General features: G+C 38.8%; 1 protein-coding gene across 1 annotated transcript in view; it reads right to left on the bottom strand.

The window, feature by feature from the left end:
* Positions 1-2,786: 2,786 nt before the first annotated feature.
* Positions 2,787-18,942, bottom strand: part of ALDH1L1 (aldehyde dehydrogenase 1 family member L1) — a 70,864-nt gene continuing 54,708 nt past the window's right edge. Inside the window, exons 18-23 of the mRNA XM_074283805.1 lie at positions 17,206-17,305; positions 13,101-13,199; positions 9,737-9,902; positions 7,874-7,979; positions 6,628-6,827; positions 2,787-3,894 (exon numbers count right to left, since the gene is read on the bottom strand). Of these exons, the coding sequence (XP_074139906.1) occupies positions 3,839-3,894; positions 6,628-6,827; positions 7,874-7,979; positions 9,737-9,902; positions 13,101-13,199; positions 17,206-17,305 (727 nt within the window). The 3' untranslated portion in view covers positions 2,787-3,838. The remainder of the gene's footprint in view (positions 3,895-6,627; positions 6,828-7,873; positions 7,980-9,736; positions 9,903-13,100; positions 13,200-17,205; positions 17,306-18,942) is intronic.

Consider the following 18,942-nt stretch of genomic DNA (forward strand, 5'->3'; position numbering starts at 1 on the left):
TCAAGGAGTAGCCCCGGGCAGCAGAAGGAGTCTGCACAGCCTTGCAGAGATCTATTAGATAACTTCCAAATTGGAGTGGATTAAGGATCTGGCTTTATATTTTAAAGTGGCTTGATTTCAATTCTGAACTGCTGTTTTATAAGCAGAGAAGAGCTAACAGCCTGTGTCAGATTCCTCTATCTCAGTGGCTTCTCTGATCCCAGAGTTCTTCCCAGCCCGATTGGCAGTGTGCTAGCACCCAGTCCAACCCTCTCTGTGCTGGCCTTTTTTTCCCCTCCCCTCGGAACCGACCTTTTCTGTTGAAATTCCAGATTCTCTTCTTCTAATCCTTGTGGTTTTTTATCAGTCCAGCGCTATTTTTGAGGCTGATTTAACTAATTGATAATGAGGGAAGAAGGGAGCTTACAAATTTGTGTGTATCTTCTCCGCCATCTTGGCTCCGCCCCCCTTTCATTGGATATTTAGAATATAAATTTACTCAATAATTTCTTGGGTTGAACTTTGGGATGGGAAAAAAAAAAGCTTCATATCAACCTTGAAAGGCTTCAAGTTTGGATCCAATGATGAATTACACATTTCTTATGTAGGACCAGTCCAGCTTATTTTAGAAACATTCATAAGAAGGTTGATTGCTGTGTGACAATTTTTAAAATGTATTTATTTACTTAAAACTTAAACAAATTAGAAAAAAAGAGAGCACCTCATCCAAAAAACAAACAAACAAACAAACACATTATCATGTGCTCAGAAGAACATCAGGGAGGATTCAAAATATGTAACAATAAATTTCCATTTCAAGAAAAAAATAGAAGATATATTCATGACTGTCTTTCCTTTTCTTCCTTGTATGTTTTCTTTTGTTCTCTGCTATGCACTTTTTACCTTATTCTTTTTTATTCTTTCCTTTCCACCATTTCCCCCAAGCAAGCTACAGTTAAGCACAGATATATTTATGTATACCTATATATGTACATACTCTATGTGTGTACACACATAATCTATATACACATATACGTATATCTACACACATGCATAGACCCACACACACATATTTTCATAGGCATACACACATACATTCATCTAAAATAATTTTAATTTTAGAGTTCTCTCTTGATTGAATCTTTAAGTCTGACTTTGTCTGAGATCCATGATTATTGCTCCTATTTTTCCCTAATAAATTCTATTTCTGATCATTGCTACTGTGTTTGTGTATATTTCTTATTTCCTATCCTAACTCTTCTACTCTGGTTCTACTCCTTAATCTGCATTATTACTTAACTTTTCCCCTTCCCTCCCTCTACTATGGATTCTTCCCTTATCTCCCTCCCCCCCTTTTCTTTCCCTCTATCTCATTCCCATTAATCCATACACTTTATCCCACTCCTGTTGATTTATACACCATCCTATACTTCATCTCCTATTCCTCTCCCCTATATAGTTTTTGGACTCTTCTTGGTATGTAGATATGTATTTTTCCCTCTTTAACACATTCCTGATGTGAGTAGGTTTTCAAAACTACCAGCACCTTTCTTCCATCTAATTCCTCTGTGCTAGTTCTTGCTTTCACACCTTGCTTGTATAGCACAGTTACTATTTTTGCTTTTTTCTAGATGGTTTGGTTTCTACAGTTATATCCTACTCAATCTACCAGAGCTTCAGCTTGGCCAGAAATATGGTTCTTGTATATAGAAGAGGATTAGTTTAAGATATGATGAGAGGGGCTGAGATCAATGGACATTATTATAAAAAAGAATTTTTTAAAAAAAGATATAAGAACCATGAAGGTTTGCATCCAAAAAAAGCAGAAGCAGATGTCTTGAATGTTTTATATGTATATATATATATATATATATATATATATATATATATAATATTTATATATATGCATATATATTATATATATATAACATATATAAAACCAATGTTCAAGATATAAACAGTCTTCTTTTATGGATTCTTTTTTTAAAAAATTACTTATTTAGTATTTTATATTCCTCAAATTACACGTCAAAACAATTTTAACATTTGTTTTAAAAACTTTGTGTTCTAAATTTTCTCCCTTCCTTTCCCTCCCCCTTCCCACATTGAGAAGGCAAATAATTCGTTATAGGTTACACATATCTAGTCATGCATCCATATTAGACATTTTGGGAAAGAAAAGATAGACCACCGTCAACAACAGCAACAACAAACCACCCAACCTCAAAAAAGTAAACAAAAGGTTGTGTCAATCTGTATTTAGCTGTATTTAGATACCATTAGTTCTTTCTGTGGGGATAGAAAACATTTTTGTGAATAGGCTTCTTAGAGAAGGTTGTGAGGATGAGTAAATGAGATAGTACCTAAAGAATCTGAGAGAAAGTGTGAGAGAGAGAGAAACACAGAGAGACACAGAGAGACACACTGAGAGAGACAGACTCAGAGACAGAGACAGAGAGATTCTCCAATCTGAAAAGATGGAGTCCCTAGCCTTCTAAGCCCAGAAGTCACATAGATATGGATGATGACATCAAAATACTGCAAAGTACTACATTTTCATTTCAGGTGGTTACTTTCCTGTGTCGAACAATGGATTTGCAAGATGTGCCTTTCCAGAAAGTTTTCACTGACTCCTTCAGTCTACCCTCCTCTTTTCTTCTCTCAATTACATGGAACACTTGAGTTTTGATACACACAACTTACTATTTTGATTATATACTGTTATATCCTCTAGTTGTTTCTCAAGTATAAATCTTGTCTTTCCACATTTATTATAAATTCCCTGAGGGCAGAGGTCATATCTTCTCCTTCTTCTGTATTTCCTTCAGTGCTTCAAATGATGTTGGGCACATAGTAGATATTAAAAAAATGACTTCTTGGTTAATTTTTGTAAGGATTTCTAGGAAGGTCAAATGGCATAGTAGAAAAAGAGGTAGTATATGAGCAGAAGATGTGGTTTTGAGTTTCAATTAGAATAACCTACCATTGTGTGACCCTTCCTTTTTTTTAAGCCTCAATCACCTCATCTACTGATTGAGAAGGTTAGAATAGGTAGTCTTTAAGGTCTTTAAAAACAGAGGTCATCTAATGTTCTATGTTCTAAGGCCCTCCAGTTCTGGCATAGTATACACTGCAAATAGTTTTATTAGATCATTGCTCAGTATATGGTTGGAGAAAACCTAGAAGATCAGGAGGAATGGGGTTGCTAAATATGGAAACTATGCCATATGGACTTCAGCTCTGGCATTCCATACTTCAGAGTTTCTTCCAGCTCCCATTTTCTGTTTTAAAGATTCTTCTATTTCCCATATTTTATATTTATAGGGTTCTTCCAGCCCTAATCCTTTCAATTTCAGCACTACAATTCTATGATTGCTTCTGTGGTACCATTAGCCTCCATGTGAATACCATTGGAAAGCATACACCCAATATGTTTTTGACCTTCACATCCAAATGTTTATTAGTGATGAGTATTTTTAGCTGGCTGATTCCTTTGAAAGTAGGATGCTGTTTTATCCTGGGGTAGGAAGAGGCTAGTTTCTTGTTAACCCTTCATCAAATCAAGAGAAAGGGCCAGGAAGTCCTTCAATTTCCAAGAAGTTTCTAGTTTATCCCTTGAACTTGAGCAGGATTCTGTGTGGAAGACAGGTTGTGTTTCTCCAGTGGAAAGGGAAGACTTAGGATAAGGAGGACTGAGGTAAGGAGGACTTCACATCATGTAGGTGACTAAAAGCCATTCTTCTTTGTCTTCCCCTCCAAGGGAACTCTGACTCAAGTCTCACATTAAGAAGAATGGACGAGAAGGGGAAAGCAGGGGGGTTCACTCACTGCTGGATCTGCCTTACTTTGAGTTTCTTTTTCAGTATTCAAAAGTGACTGTCTTGATCTTCAGGTATTCATTGAGAGCTGCCTCGCCTGTAAAAAAACACACACAAGTCAGAGAGAACCGCAGAGGACATCTGGTTTAACTCTGTTATTTTATGGAGCAAGAAAATGAGGCCCAGAAAGAAAATACTTACTCAAGGTCCCCTGAGTAGTAGTATGTCCCTTTGAGTGCACCTGCAGACCTCTTCCCAATTTACCTTTCTCTCTATTTTTCTCCCTCCATCCCTGCCTCTCTGTCTCAGTCTCTTTCTCTCTGTCTACTTTCCTATCTGTCTTTGTCTCTCTATCTCTGTGTCTCCTTCCTTCTCCCTCCTTTCCTCCATCTTTCTCTACCTCTTTCTCTATCTGTCTCTTCTGCCTTCCTGCCCTCTCATCTCTTACTCAGGTGATACTGAACTCCGGGTCAGGAAGAGAGCTCTTCTTTAACATCCATCTTAGGCAATACCTTTCCTGATTCCTCCCACTTATACTTTCAACTGTTTATGATCCCTCCTCCAAACTACTTTGTATTTAATTATATAAGACATGTGCATTTACTAATTTTGTATTTATACTATATATATGTGTGTGTTTGTGTGTGTTTGTGTATACACATTTGGGAGTAAACATGGCTTCATTCTTTGTGCATGTATACCAAGTGCCTAGGACAATATAGGTGCTTAATAAATGCTTATTAGTTGGTTACATGGTACTAGGGCTGAATAACAGTAGTTACATAACTTAGCAAATACAAAGGGTGAGTGTGTGTATATTTGTGTGTGGGTGTATGAGTATGTGTGTGTCTATGTATAAAAAGGGGTAGAAAAAGAGAAAGAAAGACAGACAGAGGAAGGGAAGAAGAGAGGAAGGAAGACAAAGGGAGAGAAAGGGGGGGGAGAGAGAGAGACAGAGAGAGAGAGAGAGACAGAGACACAGACAAAGAGAAAGAAGAAAGGAGAGGAGAGAAGAGAGAGAGGAAGAGAGAGAAGGAAGGAAAGGGAAAAGAGAGAGAGATCAGGGAAAATGACCCTTGGAGGGAGGCCACGCCAGTCCCTTCCCAGCTCTGGGCTTTTTTTTTCCTGTCCAGGACAATCAGAGATTAGGTCCAAATGGCCTCCAGAGTCCTAGTTCTGCTGTTCTCTCCTCACCTCTAACAACCACCAGAAGTGGTGATTTTCCTGGGAACTTATCTCTGCTTCATTGAATAATCATTGAGAACTAGTGTCTATGGGCCTGGCTCTCAGAAAAATTATGAAAATGGGCAGTTTGGGTTTTCTTCAGAGATAATTGATATTTCCAAATGGTTTACAGTTTATAGAGCCCTTGCCTAACAATAACCTGGGGAAATATGAATCCCACTTTATGGATGAGCAAAATAAGACCCAAGTGAAATGGAACTCTCACTGTAGGTCACACAGCCAGTAAATATTCAAGCTGGTTATTGGTCCAGGGCCTCCCCAGCCAGACCAGTGCTGTCTCACCACACATCATGCAGCCTGTAATATGTTTGCACTGCGCTCCTATCTGATTGTGTCTTCTCTTGGAGCAGCAAGAGAGTAGAATTAGGAGATCTGGATTCAAATGCTGTGTCTAACATTTACTGGCTTTAAGACCTTGGATTAGTCATTTGACTTCTTGGAGCCCCAGTTTATTCATCTCCAAAATGGTCACTATAATACCTCCTCATGCTCTATCTTGTTGTGAAGAATGGATTTATAAGAGCTAAAAGTGATGTATGGGAATTATTAATATGATCGTAGGACATCTAGATGGTATGGTGATAAAGCTTTGGGCCTAAAGTCAAGAAGACTCATCTTTGTGATTTCAAATACTGTTTTATACACTTCTTAGCTGTGTGACCCTGGACAAGTCACTTAACCCCATTTGCCCCAGTTTCCTCATCTATAAAATGGGTTGGAACAGGAAATGGCAAAACATTCTAGTATCTCTGCCAAGAAAACCCTAAAAGGGGTCACAGAGAGTCAACAGTTATTATCATATAGATAACTCAAACAATGCACCAGAGGCCTTGAGATAAAGGACATAATAGCCTGAATGATCCAGCTATTATTATCCAGCTAGGGTGTATCCTATAGGAACATTCATTCAACAAGATTTGGATAACACTTTGCTTTCTTTTGCCCATCAAGACATAAGGTACATAAGACCAGAGCACCTTTTTCTAGCTAGGGGGATTGGTGACCTCTGCAACAACTTAGTGGGATATGGAACAGAGAAAGAAGCATGTATGTGTGTGTGTGTGTGTGTGTGTGTGTGTGTGTGTGTGTGTGTGTATTGTTTTAGCTCTCTGAGCTTACAGTTTCTCTTTCTATAAAATAGCTATAATTTCACATGCTTTGTCTACCTGAGGAAAGGAACAGAGACTGACCTGAAATTTCATTATGAGAGATAACTTTCAGGTGAGGAAGTCTCTTCTACAAATGTAAGTGGACACTTTCTCACTAGCACTTCTCATGTCCCAGCTTCCAGTCTGAGAAAGTTGTCCAGAATACTTAGAGATTAGGTGACTTTCCCAGGGTCACAAAGCCAGAATTAATCATAATTACAACTTAACTCTTTAAGATTTACCAAGTACCTAACAAACATTATCTCCTCTTATCCTCATAAAGGCCCTGAGGTAGCACTACTACCTGCATGTTACAGATGAGGAAACTGAACAGAGGTTAAGTGACTTGTCCAGAGCCACAAAAGCTGGTAACTGTCCAGAGACTCCAGACTCAGTGTTGCTTCCACTAAAACAGAAGTGCAGCATCTCATTATTACCTAAATCCTTTCCGAATCCAGACTGCTTGAACCCACCAAATGGGGCTGCCACATCTGTCTTGTTGTAGGTGTTGATGAACACAGTCCCCGCCTGAAGTTTATCACTGACATATAAGGCTTTGTTAATATCCTGGGTGAAGACCCCGGAGGCCAGTCCAAATTCTGTAGCATTAGCCCGCTGCAGTACTCCATCGATATCCCTGGGAAGACGTAAAAAAAGAAAATCTTATATTGCTGTAGCACTTTATGGTTGAAGAGCACTTTCATATTCATTATCTCATCTGATTTTCTCAATAGTAGGCAAATTGCTATTGCTTCCAGATTAACTAAATAATCAAATTAATTAATGAAGGAAGGAAGGAAATAAAGGAGGGAAGAAAAAAGGAAAAAAAGGAAGAAAAGAGAAAAAGAAAAAAAGGAGAAAGGAAAAAAAGAAGAAAGAAAGGACAAAGGGAGCAAGGAAGAAAAGAAGGCAGAAGGAAGGAAAGAATAAAGAAGGAAGGCAGGGGAAGACAGAAAGGAGGAAGGAAGAAAGAAGGAAAGAAGGAAGAAAAAGGAAAGGAGGGAGGGAGGAACAAAGGAACAGAGGGAAAGAGGAAGGAAAGCAGGAAGAATGGAAGGAAGGAAAAAGGATAGAAGGGTGGGAGAAGACAGGAAGAAGGAAGGAAGAGAGGGACAGAGGGAGGAAGGAAGGAAGGAGGATAAGAAGAATATAGTGAGAATGATTTGTAGGGAGAAAATAATACTGGAAAAACTTCTGGAGGCTGCACAGAGAATTTCCCTCCTATTCAAAAAAAAAAAAAAAAAAAAAGGGAGGGGTATATGGAAAGAAATGTGGATTTGGAGTCTGAATTCAGTTCAGATCCTGATTCTATCTTCGTGACCTTGAACACGATCCTTGTTACCTCCAGTTCTCTCCTCGGTAAAATGAGGGCATTGGGCAAATTCATTGTTAAGACTCTTTCATCCTACAGAAAATTATATCAAGGCCTCCATTAAGTCTTCCTTGGCTCCAATCCCATGTTGGTCCTATCTAGCCCTAAGATGGTGAGTTTCATGAAACTTTAGGACCTAGAATGTCAGTGAAGATTTGGGTGGAAGAAAGATGCTCTGGGTGAGAGCCAGGGAGGAAGCTTCTATCACTCATCCCATGGCAGTTTTCTCAAAGATACACCATGTATTAGGAGACACTCTCTTGCTCCAAATAAAAATGGAAAGTCAGAGAAAACCGCACAGTGATTCATACCCATCAGGGAACCTGGAGATGATCATGATGGGTCCAAAAGACTCTTCCTGGGCCACAAACATGTGATCTTGCACATTGGTAAATATGGTCGGTTCAAAGAAAAACCCTATATAGAGAAAAGAAAAGTAATAGAATCATTTATTAATTTAGAAAACAATCATTGAACACCAACTTGAGTAAGTCACTAAAAATAGGAGAGAACTATTCTCCTGATTCAGGACCATGTTGTAAAAAGGGTCCATGTCCAGAGGATTTCATGGCTGTATTTATATTAGGAATGGTACTGTGGAACAAATATATATTGGATTCGGAGGATAAAGGTTCAACCAATCTGAACCCGCCATTTAGTAGCTGTTGCTCTTGAGAAAATCATTTTTTCTACTTCATTTCCTTCATCTATAAAATGAAGGGGAAGGAGAACATTTTAAAAGCACCTATTATGCCCTAGGCACTGTACTAAGCACATTACAAATATTCTCTTATTGGGTTCTCATGAAAGCCCTGGGCAGTAGGTGCTGTTATTATTATTAACTCCATGGTATAATTGAGGAAATTGAGGCAGAAATTAAGTGACTTGCCCATGGCCATATATCTAGCAAGGTGTTTTTTTTTTTTTTTTTTTTTTCTATTCTAGGCCAGCATTCTATCTGTTGTGCTACCTAGCTATCCTAAATATAGCAGGTGGGGTAGTATAATGAATAGAATGTTCAATCTGGATTCAGGAAACAGGGGCTCCAATCCCAACCCTGTTAGGTTCTTACTAAGTGCTAATGAGATAATGAGATATTAGGTTCTTACCAAATGCTAAGTCGGTACTTAACAATTCTCTTGTTCCGGCCTTTACTGGGAGTTTTACTTCTATGAACTCCTGGGGAGGAGCTTGCATGCTTAGGAGGAGCAAGTTCATTGGTTGAAGTAATTTTTCCCAGAAGCCCTTGCGTTATCCCATGCCCATTCTCTGGGAGGAAAAAAGAGGGCGGCACTCAAGAAATAGAGAGTCTTTTGTCTGTTCCAGACTTGAGGCAGCTCTCTGAAGGAAGGAAAAATTTCTGTTCTAGGTCAGAGTTGGAGCATCTCTCTGGAGGAAGAAGTCTCTACTCTAGACCAGAGAGCGATCGGCAGTTTCTAGAGACAACAGCACATTACAAATTGGCACCCAATGTGGGGCAAGGACTTTTGTTTATCCTGACAAGGACTTATTCTGAGCCCTTCAGAGGAGCTAGCCCAGACCTTCGCATTTAAGGACTTATTCTGAGCCCTTCAGAGGAGCTAGACTGTACCATCGCAATTTGGCGCCTGAACAGGGACAGACACGATCCTGATTCCAGTGGAAAAACCTCCAATTCAGATTACAGTGGAAAAGACTTTCTGACACAGAAATAACCGTGAGTAACAAAGAAACTTTGTTAAAGATTAAGTGAGTGTTCTAATAGACAAATAAGGAACTTAACTTGTTAAGGGCTAAACCAGCAATCTCTTATAGCTGAAATGGGGCAGATGTTAGCTAAAGACAATCCCTCAACCTCAGCCGACTTAGCCCCAGCCCCAGAGGCAGCCTCAGCTCCAGCCCCATTCAGGAGTTGTACTATAGAGAGTATAATTAAGATAATTGAGGAGCAGAGTTTACTTGTAACCTGGGTACACAACCCTCCCTGTAACTAGCTGTATGACTCCTGGCAAGTTGAACTCCTTCTCAGGGATGGGTCAGACTTGGACTTTCAGCTCTAACACGCATGTTCCAAAAATCCTTCCAGCTCCAATCTTCCTTTGCTCTGTGAAATGGGCAGTTCTACATGAATCCAAGAATCTGTTTCTTACTGAACGCAGTACAACAGTACAAAGTTACCTTGTTATTTTGCTTACCTGGTCTTGGAACTTGTTTCCCTCCATAGACTAGAGTAGCTCCTTCTTTCACTCCTTTCTGGCAGTATTCAATCAGCTTTTGTAAATGGGCATGATGATTCTGAGGTCCGTGATTGGTAGCCCGGTCCAGAGGATCACCGATTTTTAGCTTTTTTACTTCTCCTACCTGTTCAAGATCAGGAACAGTTCAAATCCAGCCTTTTCTTCCTGTGGATTTCCCTATCTTCATCAATAGTTCCCCTGTTCCTCCCAGTCACACAAGTCTGGGTCATTTTTGAGATTTTGTTATTTTCCACCCCACTTTCTTTCCTGTCCAATCATTTGCCAAGTTAATGAGGCAACTGATAGATAGATACTGAATCTGGAGTCAGGAAGATGAGTTCATATCCAATCTCAGACACAGACACTTATTAGCTGTGTGACTCTGGGCATCCAATCTCAGCCTGCCTCAGTTTCTTCTAATGGAAAATGGGAATAATAATAATATTACCAACTATTCAGAATTGTTGTGATGAGAAAATCGAGATAGTTCTTTGAAACTAAAATGCTGTACAAATGTTGATTGTTATGATTAAATCTTATTTTCTATATCTGTAGGATCACCACTATCTCCCCTTCTTCATTTTAATTTCCACCAGTCCTATGAACTTTAATCCTTCATAATTTCTCATCTAGCAATTAAGATAGTATCAGAATTGGTCTCTCTGTTTCCAATCTCTCCCCTCTCCAATCCACTCTATATCCTAAAGACAGATTAATATCTCTAAAACAACACTTTTGTCATGCTATACTCCATTGCTCTAGAATATTCTCTGTTGCCTGCAATGCAAATTCCAAATTTCTATTCCAGTCCTGAACAATGTGAACCTCACTTAGTTTTTTGTTTTGTTTTTGCTGAAGCAATTAGGGTTAAGTGACTTGCCCATGGTCACACAGCTGGAAAGTGCTAAGTGTCTGAGGCCAGATTTGAACTCAGGTATTCCTGACTTCAGGGCTAATACTCTATCCACTGTACCATCTAGCTGCTCCCCCCCCCCAGCTTTCTATGTTTACTTCTCCATATGTGCCATCTCCTTTTTATAGAATGTTAACTTCTTGAAGGCAGGAACTGAATTTTATTATAAGTACCTATCACAGTGCCTGGGACATAGTAGGTTTTTAATAAATATTTCATTCATTCATTCTTCTCTATGATCTACCCTGGCCAGTTTAGACAACTCACCAAATATACATATCACAATGAAACCTGGTTTTGAAGTCTGACTCTGAGGCTTATTAGCTTTATAACCATAATAAAGTCTTGTAATTGTAACTTCTATCAAGGTTTCTTCTGAAATAGCACTTGCACTGTTTATCTAATAGAGTTGTTATGGGAAAAGCACTTTGTTAGATGTCTTAAAGGATTTTTTTATTACCTGTTAGTGTAGAGATATGGTTTGTGTGTGTCTGTGTGAAGATAGTAATCACCAGGGAAAGTGAAAACATTTATAGTGCTCTTTTCTCTCTAACTTTATCTTTTGCTTCCAGAGAATTAGGCCTTCTTCTTTCTTGGTTGCTCTTTCTTTGTTTGGCTGGCCCCTGCCCCTTCTAAAGTTGGTCCTCAGTCTGAAGCTTATTGCTGGCTGGATGGAGATTCACCTCTTATTCTTTAGCCAATGGATTTGGTTTAACAGAGCTGTGAGCTTCTTGACCTTTTAAGAACTCATCTTTAGCTCTTTTTGCAAAGCAGCCCTAGGGCTCAACAGTCACTTTGGGAGCAGTTTGTTAACCATAAAGTGTTACATAAATGTGAGTTGTTATTTTCTATAACCACAGCCCTAAGCTTGTTGGAGCTGTTATTCTCATATGGGAGTTTCCTTCTTTCTCCCCATCTATTTACCTAATTCTGATCTTTTCTTAAAGGTGGAATAAATTAGCTTTCATTCAATTAATCAAATATTAAACACCTAATATGTACCATCCACTGTTATAGGTTCTGGGGATAAAAAGCCAAAAATTAATCTGTTCTCAAGGAGTTTACTGGGTAAGGGATGGGGATTGAGAAGAAAGAATATAATTCATGCACAGACAAAATCAATGCAAGGTATATACGAGGTGATTTTGTAGAGCTAGAGCACTCTTAATAGTTGGAAGGTGTAAGGAAGACTTCTTGCAGGAGGTGTCACCTTGAAGGAAGTTTGGAGATTTGAAGGGATGGAGGAGGTGAGGAGCAAGTGCGTTCCAGGCTTAGGAGAACAAATAAATTAGTAGCAGATTTAGAGGCCAGCGTAATTCAGTAGCAAGTAAGAAGGAGCACAGAAGGCATATGGGAGAAGCAATGAAGATTGGGCTTCATCCAGACATAAGTGGTGTTAGGCTAAAGAGGCAGGGGATCTAAGAATAGAGAACATGTTAAATGTGAGAAGGGAGAGGAGTAAAATCAGTGCAGGGATGATGGTGTGGGAGAACAGGAAGGGATGGAGAGTTTGGAGAGCATGTTAAACAAGGGATAGGGAGGAGGCTGTGTGTACTCCAAGAGAAGAACTGCTGGCTATTTAACAATGCAAGTGGAACCTTTATGAGTAATGATGAGAACAAGGGTGTGTGTGTGTGTGTGTGTGTGTGTGTGTGTGTGTGTGTGTGTGTGTGTGTGTTTGTATCTGAATCTACAGGTCATGAGAATTAAGGACTTTGAATTAGGAGGCCATCTCCTAACCTGATTTTTCCACTCTGTGAGTTCTTCTGTACTCTCATTTGGGACTTGACTATACTTTCTGATATAACAGTTATTTATACTACACACACACATATATAAATATACATATGTACATATAAATATATGTATACAAAATTTTGTATATGCACGTGTGCATAGATGCACTATGTGTATAAACATATATGTGTACATGTAGGTGTGTATATACACACATAATAGGTAAATTTTTTCCCACCAGACTGTAATAATCTCAAGGGCAGGCTCAATGCCTAGCATAGGGCCTTGTACATAATAAATGTTCAAAATTATTGGACAATATTGATTAACAGTAATAAATGCTATTTGTTAAGCCTCTACTATCAATAGACCACTGTTCTAAATGTTGGGGAACATAGGTTAGATCGAACACTGTCTTTGTCCTGCAAAGATATATCATCCAGTAGGTGGGTAATAAGATACTCCAAAAAGGTGATTATAATAGACAGTGTTATATTAAGTGCATTGTAGAAGCACCTAAGCATTATGTGAAAGGGAGAGATTATCACAAATGTGTGGTGTTAGTGGAGACAGGGCTGGAAATCAGGATGGGCTTCTTGGAGGATGTTACCAAGACACAGGCAGGATCCCAAATGAGATGTGTCCACCTTCAAAGGTGGAGTCAGAACTCACCACTTTCTGGACAAACTGGTCATGAATTGAATCTTCCAGAAATAGGCGTCCTGCTGCGATGCAATTTTCACCTTTATTGAAGAAAACAGAACTCATCCCCTATGGATAGAAGAACAAGTATTAAATTGCTGGGCAGATGAGAAGGCATTTCCCCATGATCTTTACCTGCCTTCCTCCCTCTATCAAAGCAAGGGGTCCATTTTTCAGGGCCCCCAAACCACTTCATTATTGGGAAATATGCATAATTGCTATTTTTTAAATTGACATCTTGTTTTTAGATCACCTTAAATAGCTGGCAGTACAACAGATAGAGCACCAGGCCAGGAGTTAGGAAAACTCCTCTTCCTGAGTTCAAATCTGACTTCAGACAATCCTAGTTGAATGACCCTGGGCATGTCACTTAACCCAGTTTGCCTCAATTTCCTCATGTGAGAAATGAACTGAGAAAGAAATGATACTCTACTCCAGCATTTCTGTCAAGAAAACCCCAACTGGAGTAACAAAGAGTCAGGCATGGCTGAAAATGACTGAGCAATAACAATACCCTTGCCCTAACTTTTTCTTAAAACCTCCATTCACTATGCTCACACTGTGTTTCAGCTGGGTCTCCGACATTAGCGAATATCTAGAGGCAATCCGTCTATACCACAACAGACAAGAAACCAACCACAAGTGCCTAACCAAGAATCCACCCCAATCTCTGTACTATCCAGAACCTTGAACTACTTTAATGAAACATCATGGTATAGAGGCAGCTGCAACCCAGGTATCCTGCAGAGAAGAGGAGTGGTGGAAAATATGTATATATATTCACATTACATATATACCTACATATATATATATATATGTATATATATATATATATATGTATATATATATATATACATATATATATATATATATATATATATATATATGTATGTATGTATACACACACACACACACATATTCCTAGGTCTGTTTGTTTAATAGCTGTGTGGCTACAGACAAGTAATTTAATTTCCCTGAGCTTCAATTTCCTCATTTGTAAAATGGGAATAATAACACTTATATTACCTCCTCCTACAGGGTTGTTAGGGACAAGTACATAAAGTGTTATAGTTACCCAAAGCAATCCCAATAGACTTTGGACAGAAAATGCCATCTGCATTAAAAAAAAATCTAAGGAAACTGAAGGTAAATCAACATATGCTACATTCACTTCTTTTTTCTGTTTTTAATCTCTCATTATTTTTCCTTTTTGCTCTGTTTTTTCTCTCCCAGCATGATTCATAAAGTAATATGTATTAAAATAAATAAACTTACAAAAATAAAATATTATAGACTGCTCCAAAAGATGCACTTTTAGGATTTAATATTTAAAAGCACTGCACTGAGACTTTTGGGATACCCTATATTAATGTCCATTATTATTATTGTTCTTGGCTTGGTCTCTCAATGTCTCCTTTGATACTGCTATGTCTCTCATATTGGCTGTGTGACTCTGGGAAAAAAAATACTTCATCTCTCAGTGCCTTAAGCAACTTTATAAGGCCATAAGTCTCAGGGAAAGTGCCAATCTGCTTTGGTTGGGACTTTTCTCACTTGGGATTCCTTATATCGATGAAATCACAGATCCACTCTGTAGCCTTATCCTTATCCGAATTTTTATTGTTATCAGTGGAAAGAACACTGGATTCTGCATCAGGAGGACTGAGATTAAGTCTGTCTTCACCACTTACTAGATGTGTGATTTTGGCAAAGTATTAATTTCTTTGAACCTTAGTTTTCTCATAAGGAAAATGGGGATCAACACTGTATGTCCCTCCCAGAGAGCTGTAGTAAACATCAAATTAAAAAATGGATATTCAAGTACTTTGTAACTATAGAGTTACAAAGTTGTAATTGTAGCTAGGGAAATATAGCCTGTTACTTTTAATACAGCCAAACTAATGCTTTCTCAGCTCCCTCCTCCTCTTCCCTCAAGTACGCAGAGAATAGGATCTTGGGAACTCTGGAAACTGCCCCTTCTCTTGTCCCTCCTCTGCTCTACTGACTGAGGTAGAGAAAAGAGGGCTGGGAAATTTCCCATGGAGGAAAATAGGGCATGCAAAGTAACTGTTCCCAAATGCAAGGGATCTCTATCCTTCTCTTTGCAGGTGAAGGTTAGGTCTAGACCTCTGGGGGCTCTTCCAATCCTGAGTTTCTAGAATTCTATTACTTTCATTTCCCAGCAAGACTCAGGACTGGAGTTCTCATTTCCTTTCTGCATTTTGGGAAGGAAGCATTTCTCCACGAAGGAATTGCTAGGCCGCCTGATTAACATTATTGGAGACAGATGTTGGACCGAGTTTGGACAATAATGAGCGTAGATCAGAAGGGAATGGTCTTTGTGAGGGAGGCACTAAACACATTTCCTCCCACCAGCTTAAACTACCCCCCCATTCTCCTTTTATGCAGCCAACATGGATGAAAAGCAATATTAGAAGACAAGATTGTCCAATTAGGCCACGGATTCACAGATTCGACAGTTGGAAACCAACTTAGGAGTCAAAATGCAAACTCCTGTGTAGTATAGTGGAAAGAACTGTCTCTAGGGTCTGAGGATTTGGGCTAAAAATTTGCTTCTAATGCCAACTAGTTGTGGGATCTGAAATAAATCGCTCAGACCTTTCTGGGCCTTAGTTTCCCCATCTGTAAAATGAGTTTCCTCTGACATCCCTTCCAGCTTGGTCTAGGACCTCATGGTTTGGATCTAAGATCCTTTGACTTAAAATCCAGTGTTCTTCTCACCATGCCATACTGACCCTTGATTCCAAGATCCATGCTTCTGTGACCTGGACTGTAACCCTGGTTTGGCCACTACATGGCTGAATGATCTTAGGCAACTTACTTTTCCTTTCTGGGCTCGTTTCTCTATACATAAAATGAAGGCATTAAACTGAATAATTTATCTTCTGATTTCCTCATCTTAAAATGGGCATAATAGTTGCATCTACCCATCTACACCCCCCCATGTTGTGTGGATAAAGTGAGATAATATTTGTAAAACTTAAAGTACTATATAAATACTATTTATTTATTTATTATTATTTATGATGAGTTCCTGGATACGGTTGGCAGAGAAAGAATGAAGGATTGATGGAATTGCTCCTTGGGGAAGGGCACTGATAGGAATCAGTTTAGCCTCATAGTCTCACCATCTATGGAGATCTCCCCTCCCCCCCCCAATGGATGGCCCCATCTTGTTGTGTTCAGTCAAGAAATTCAAGTTATAGCAAACCCCTGAGGTTAAATTTCCCCTAGAAATATGGCTATGACACATTATCTTTGCTGAACTTTTGGGTCAGTCCACCATGGTACTCTGCCTTGTGTATCTTTCCCTTCATCCTTCCCCCATGCCTTATAGTATCTCTTCTCTCATCCCTGACAAAGCCTAAAATTTCTTTCTTTACTAACTATATACTCTCCCAAGTCTATTTCATATTTACCATTCCTGGTGTCTACTGTACCTCTTCATTTTGTCTGTAACCTTTTCTCTTAAATAAACTTACCTTTTACTAAAGAGGATGGTCATTGTGAATTCTTCACATGATTGAACTCCAACATTTGGTGCTCTCCTAACTTATATCATCTGGTGTCTACAAACCACATCAGTTGGTACCTCAATCACAATAATTAATAATAATAATATTATTATTATTCTAGCTTAACATTCTGTAAACCTAATGCCAACTCTATAGGGATTTGCTGTTTTTCAATTATTTTCTAGTTGTGTCTGACTCTTTGTGACTCTGGGGTTTTCTTGGCAAAGACACTGAAGTGATTTGCCACTTTCTTCTCTAACTCATTTTACAAAGAAAGAAACTGAGGCAAACAGGATTAATTGACTTGTCCTGGGTCACACAGCTAGTAAGTATCTGAGGTCATATTTGAACTCATGAAGATGAACTGTCCTGACTCCAGGTCCTGTGCTCTATGCACTATGGCACCACCAGTAGCTTATTTGGGATTTGCATACTCATTTGTTTTCCATGCAGCCTCACTTGGGCTCTTCCTTTCCCACTTTGGGCTCCATCTAGGTCACCCACATCTACCCCTATTAGTCAAAGATCAGTGAAATTACCATTTGGACAGCCTTGTTCAGATCACAGTCTGCAAAGATGATGAGGGGAGATTTTCCTCCCAGTTCCAGAGAAACCTTTTTGACATTACTTAGTGCACAGCTGCAAGAAAAAAATAGAAAAGAATAAGTAGGGCTGGGCTGGATTCAAGAGCCCTGGGAAATCTGGAAATCTTGCAAAAGTCAAACTGAGCCAAAGGTAAAGAACGCTGAGTCGGGATCACCCTAGATGGTGGATCCTGGCCCAGAGACACAGGACCCTTAGACACAGCTGTCTGTGTTGGATCAAAGTGTTGTTGCTTTTGGCCACTGCTTATAAAAGCAAGGAATGGATAAGAAATTCAAATTGGTATAAACACTGAAGGGCCACAAAGCTGGAATGTTGGAAATCTCAGACAACCTTAGATTGAGCTAATTTGTATTTGTATTTATTCACTTCATATTTGTGCTGCATATATTTTTATATGTACTCGTTGTCTGCTTCTTGAGAGTAGGAATGGTTTCATTCTGTATATTTTGGTTTCTAGTGTCTGGCACAGCATTTAATGAAAATTGGTTGCTTAAAAACATAGACATAAATGCTTTAGAGGAGCCCTAAAATGAATCAGCAGATGGAGATATCAGCTGGATTGAAGTGTCTAAAAAGAAGCTTTATTGCTGTTTTTTAAAATCAAATAATAGTTTCTATTGGGATGCTGTGGTATTTAATGCTTTTAACAGTGCCTTGGATGAAGGAATTACTTATGCCTGTCACATTGCAGATGACAAGCTTGGTGGAATAGCTAACACATTGAGGGACGACCAGAATCCAAGATCTCAACCTTATTGGAAAGATGAGGATGGAGAAGGAGAAAAGGGATTATAAAAACAAACAAAACATCTGGTGGCATAGGGGATAGAATGCTGGATGTCAAGAAGATCTGAGTTCAAATCCAGCCTCATATTCTTACCAGCTCTGTGATCCTGAGAAAATCACTTTACCTCTATTTGTCTCAATTTCCTCAACTGTATATTGGGAATAATAACAATACCTACCTTACATGTTTGTTAAAGGTTCAATTGAGATATTTGTAAAAGCCGCTTAGCAAAGTGCCTGGCACACAGTAGATGCTATATAAATCTTTATTCCTCCTTCCCCTCAGTCAATTAGAACAATGAGGCAAATTTTAAAAGATGAAATATAATGGAGATAAAGGGAAACCTTATATTTGGGTTCAAAAAATCAAATGTATGAGTGTAAGATGAAGGAAACTTGGCAAGAACTGTCTCACATGCTGAAGTGACCTTTTAAATAAAATACTCAAACCATAACATATAGTTTATCTACATCTAGTCCAAATAGCAACATTTATAATGTATCATAATATAACAAGAATTTTTATCAGATTTTTCATTAGAGTACCTTTTTAGTAGTATAAAAACTGTCATTAGTAAATAAAACCAGTAACCCTATAAATCTCTCTCTCTCTCTTTCTCTCTCTCTCTTTCTCTCTCTCTTTCTCTCTCTCTTTCTCTCTCTCTTTCTCTCTCTCTCTCTCTCTCTCTCTCTCTCTCTCTCTCTCTCTCTCCTATCTCTCTCTCTCTCTCTCTCTCTCTCTCTCTCTCTCTCTCTCTCTCTCTCTCTCCATATATATCACTATATATAGTAGCTGAATAATTTGGTATTCCATTAATGCCAAACCAGTGAGCCAATCTTCATTAACACTTTGTTGAGTGACCTTTTTTCTTACCAAGGCTAAC

This window comes from Sminthopsis crassicaudata, chromosome 1 (assembly GCF_048593235.1).
Source record: "Sminthopsis crassicaudata isolate SCR6 chromosome 1, ASM4859323v1, whole genome shotgun sequence".
Classification (NCBI taxonomy): Eukaryota; Metazoa; Chordata; class Mammalia; order Dasyuromorphia; family Dasyuridae; genus Sminthopsis; species Sminthopsis crassicaudata.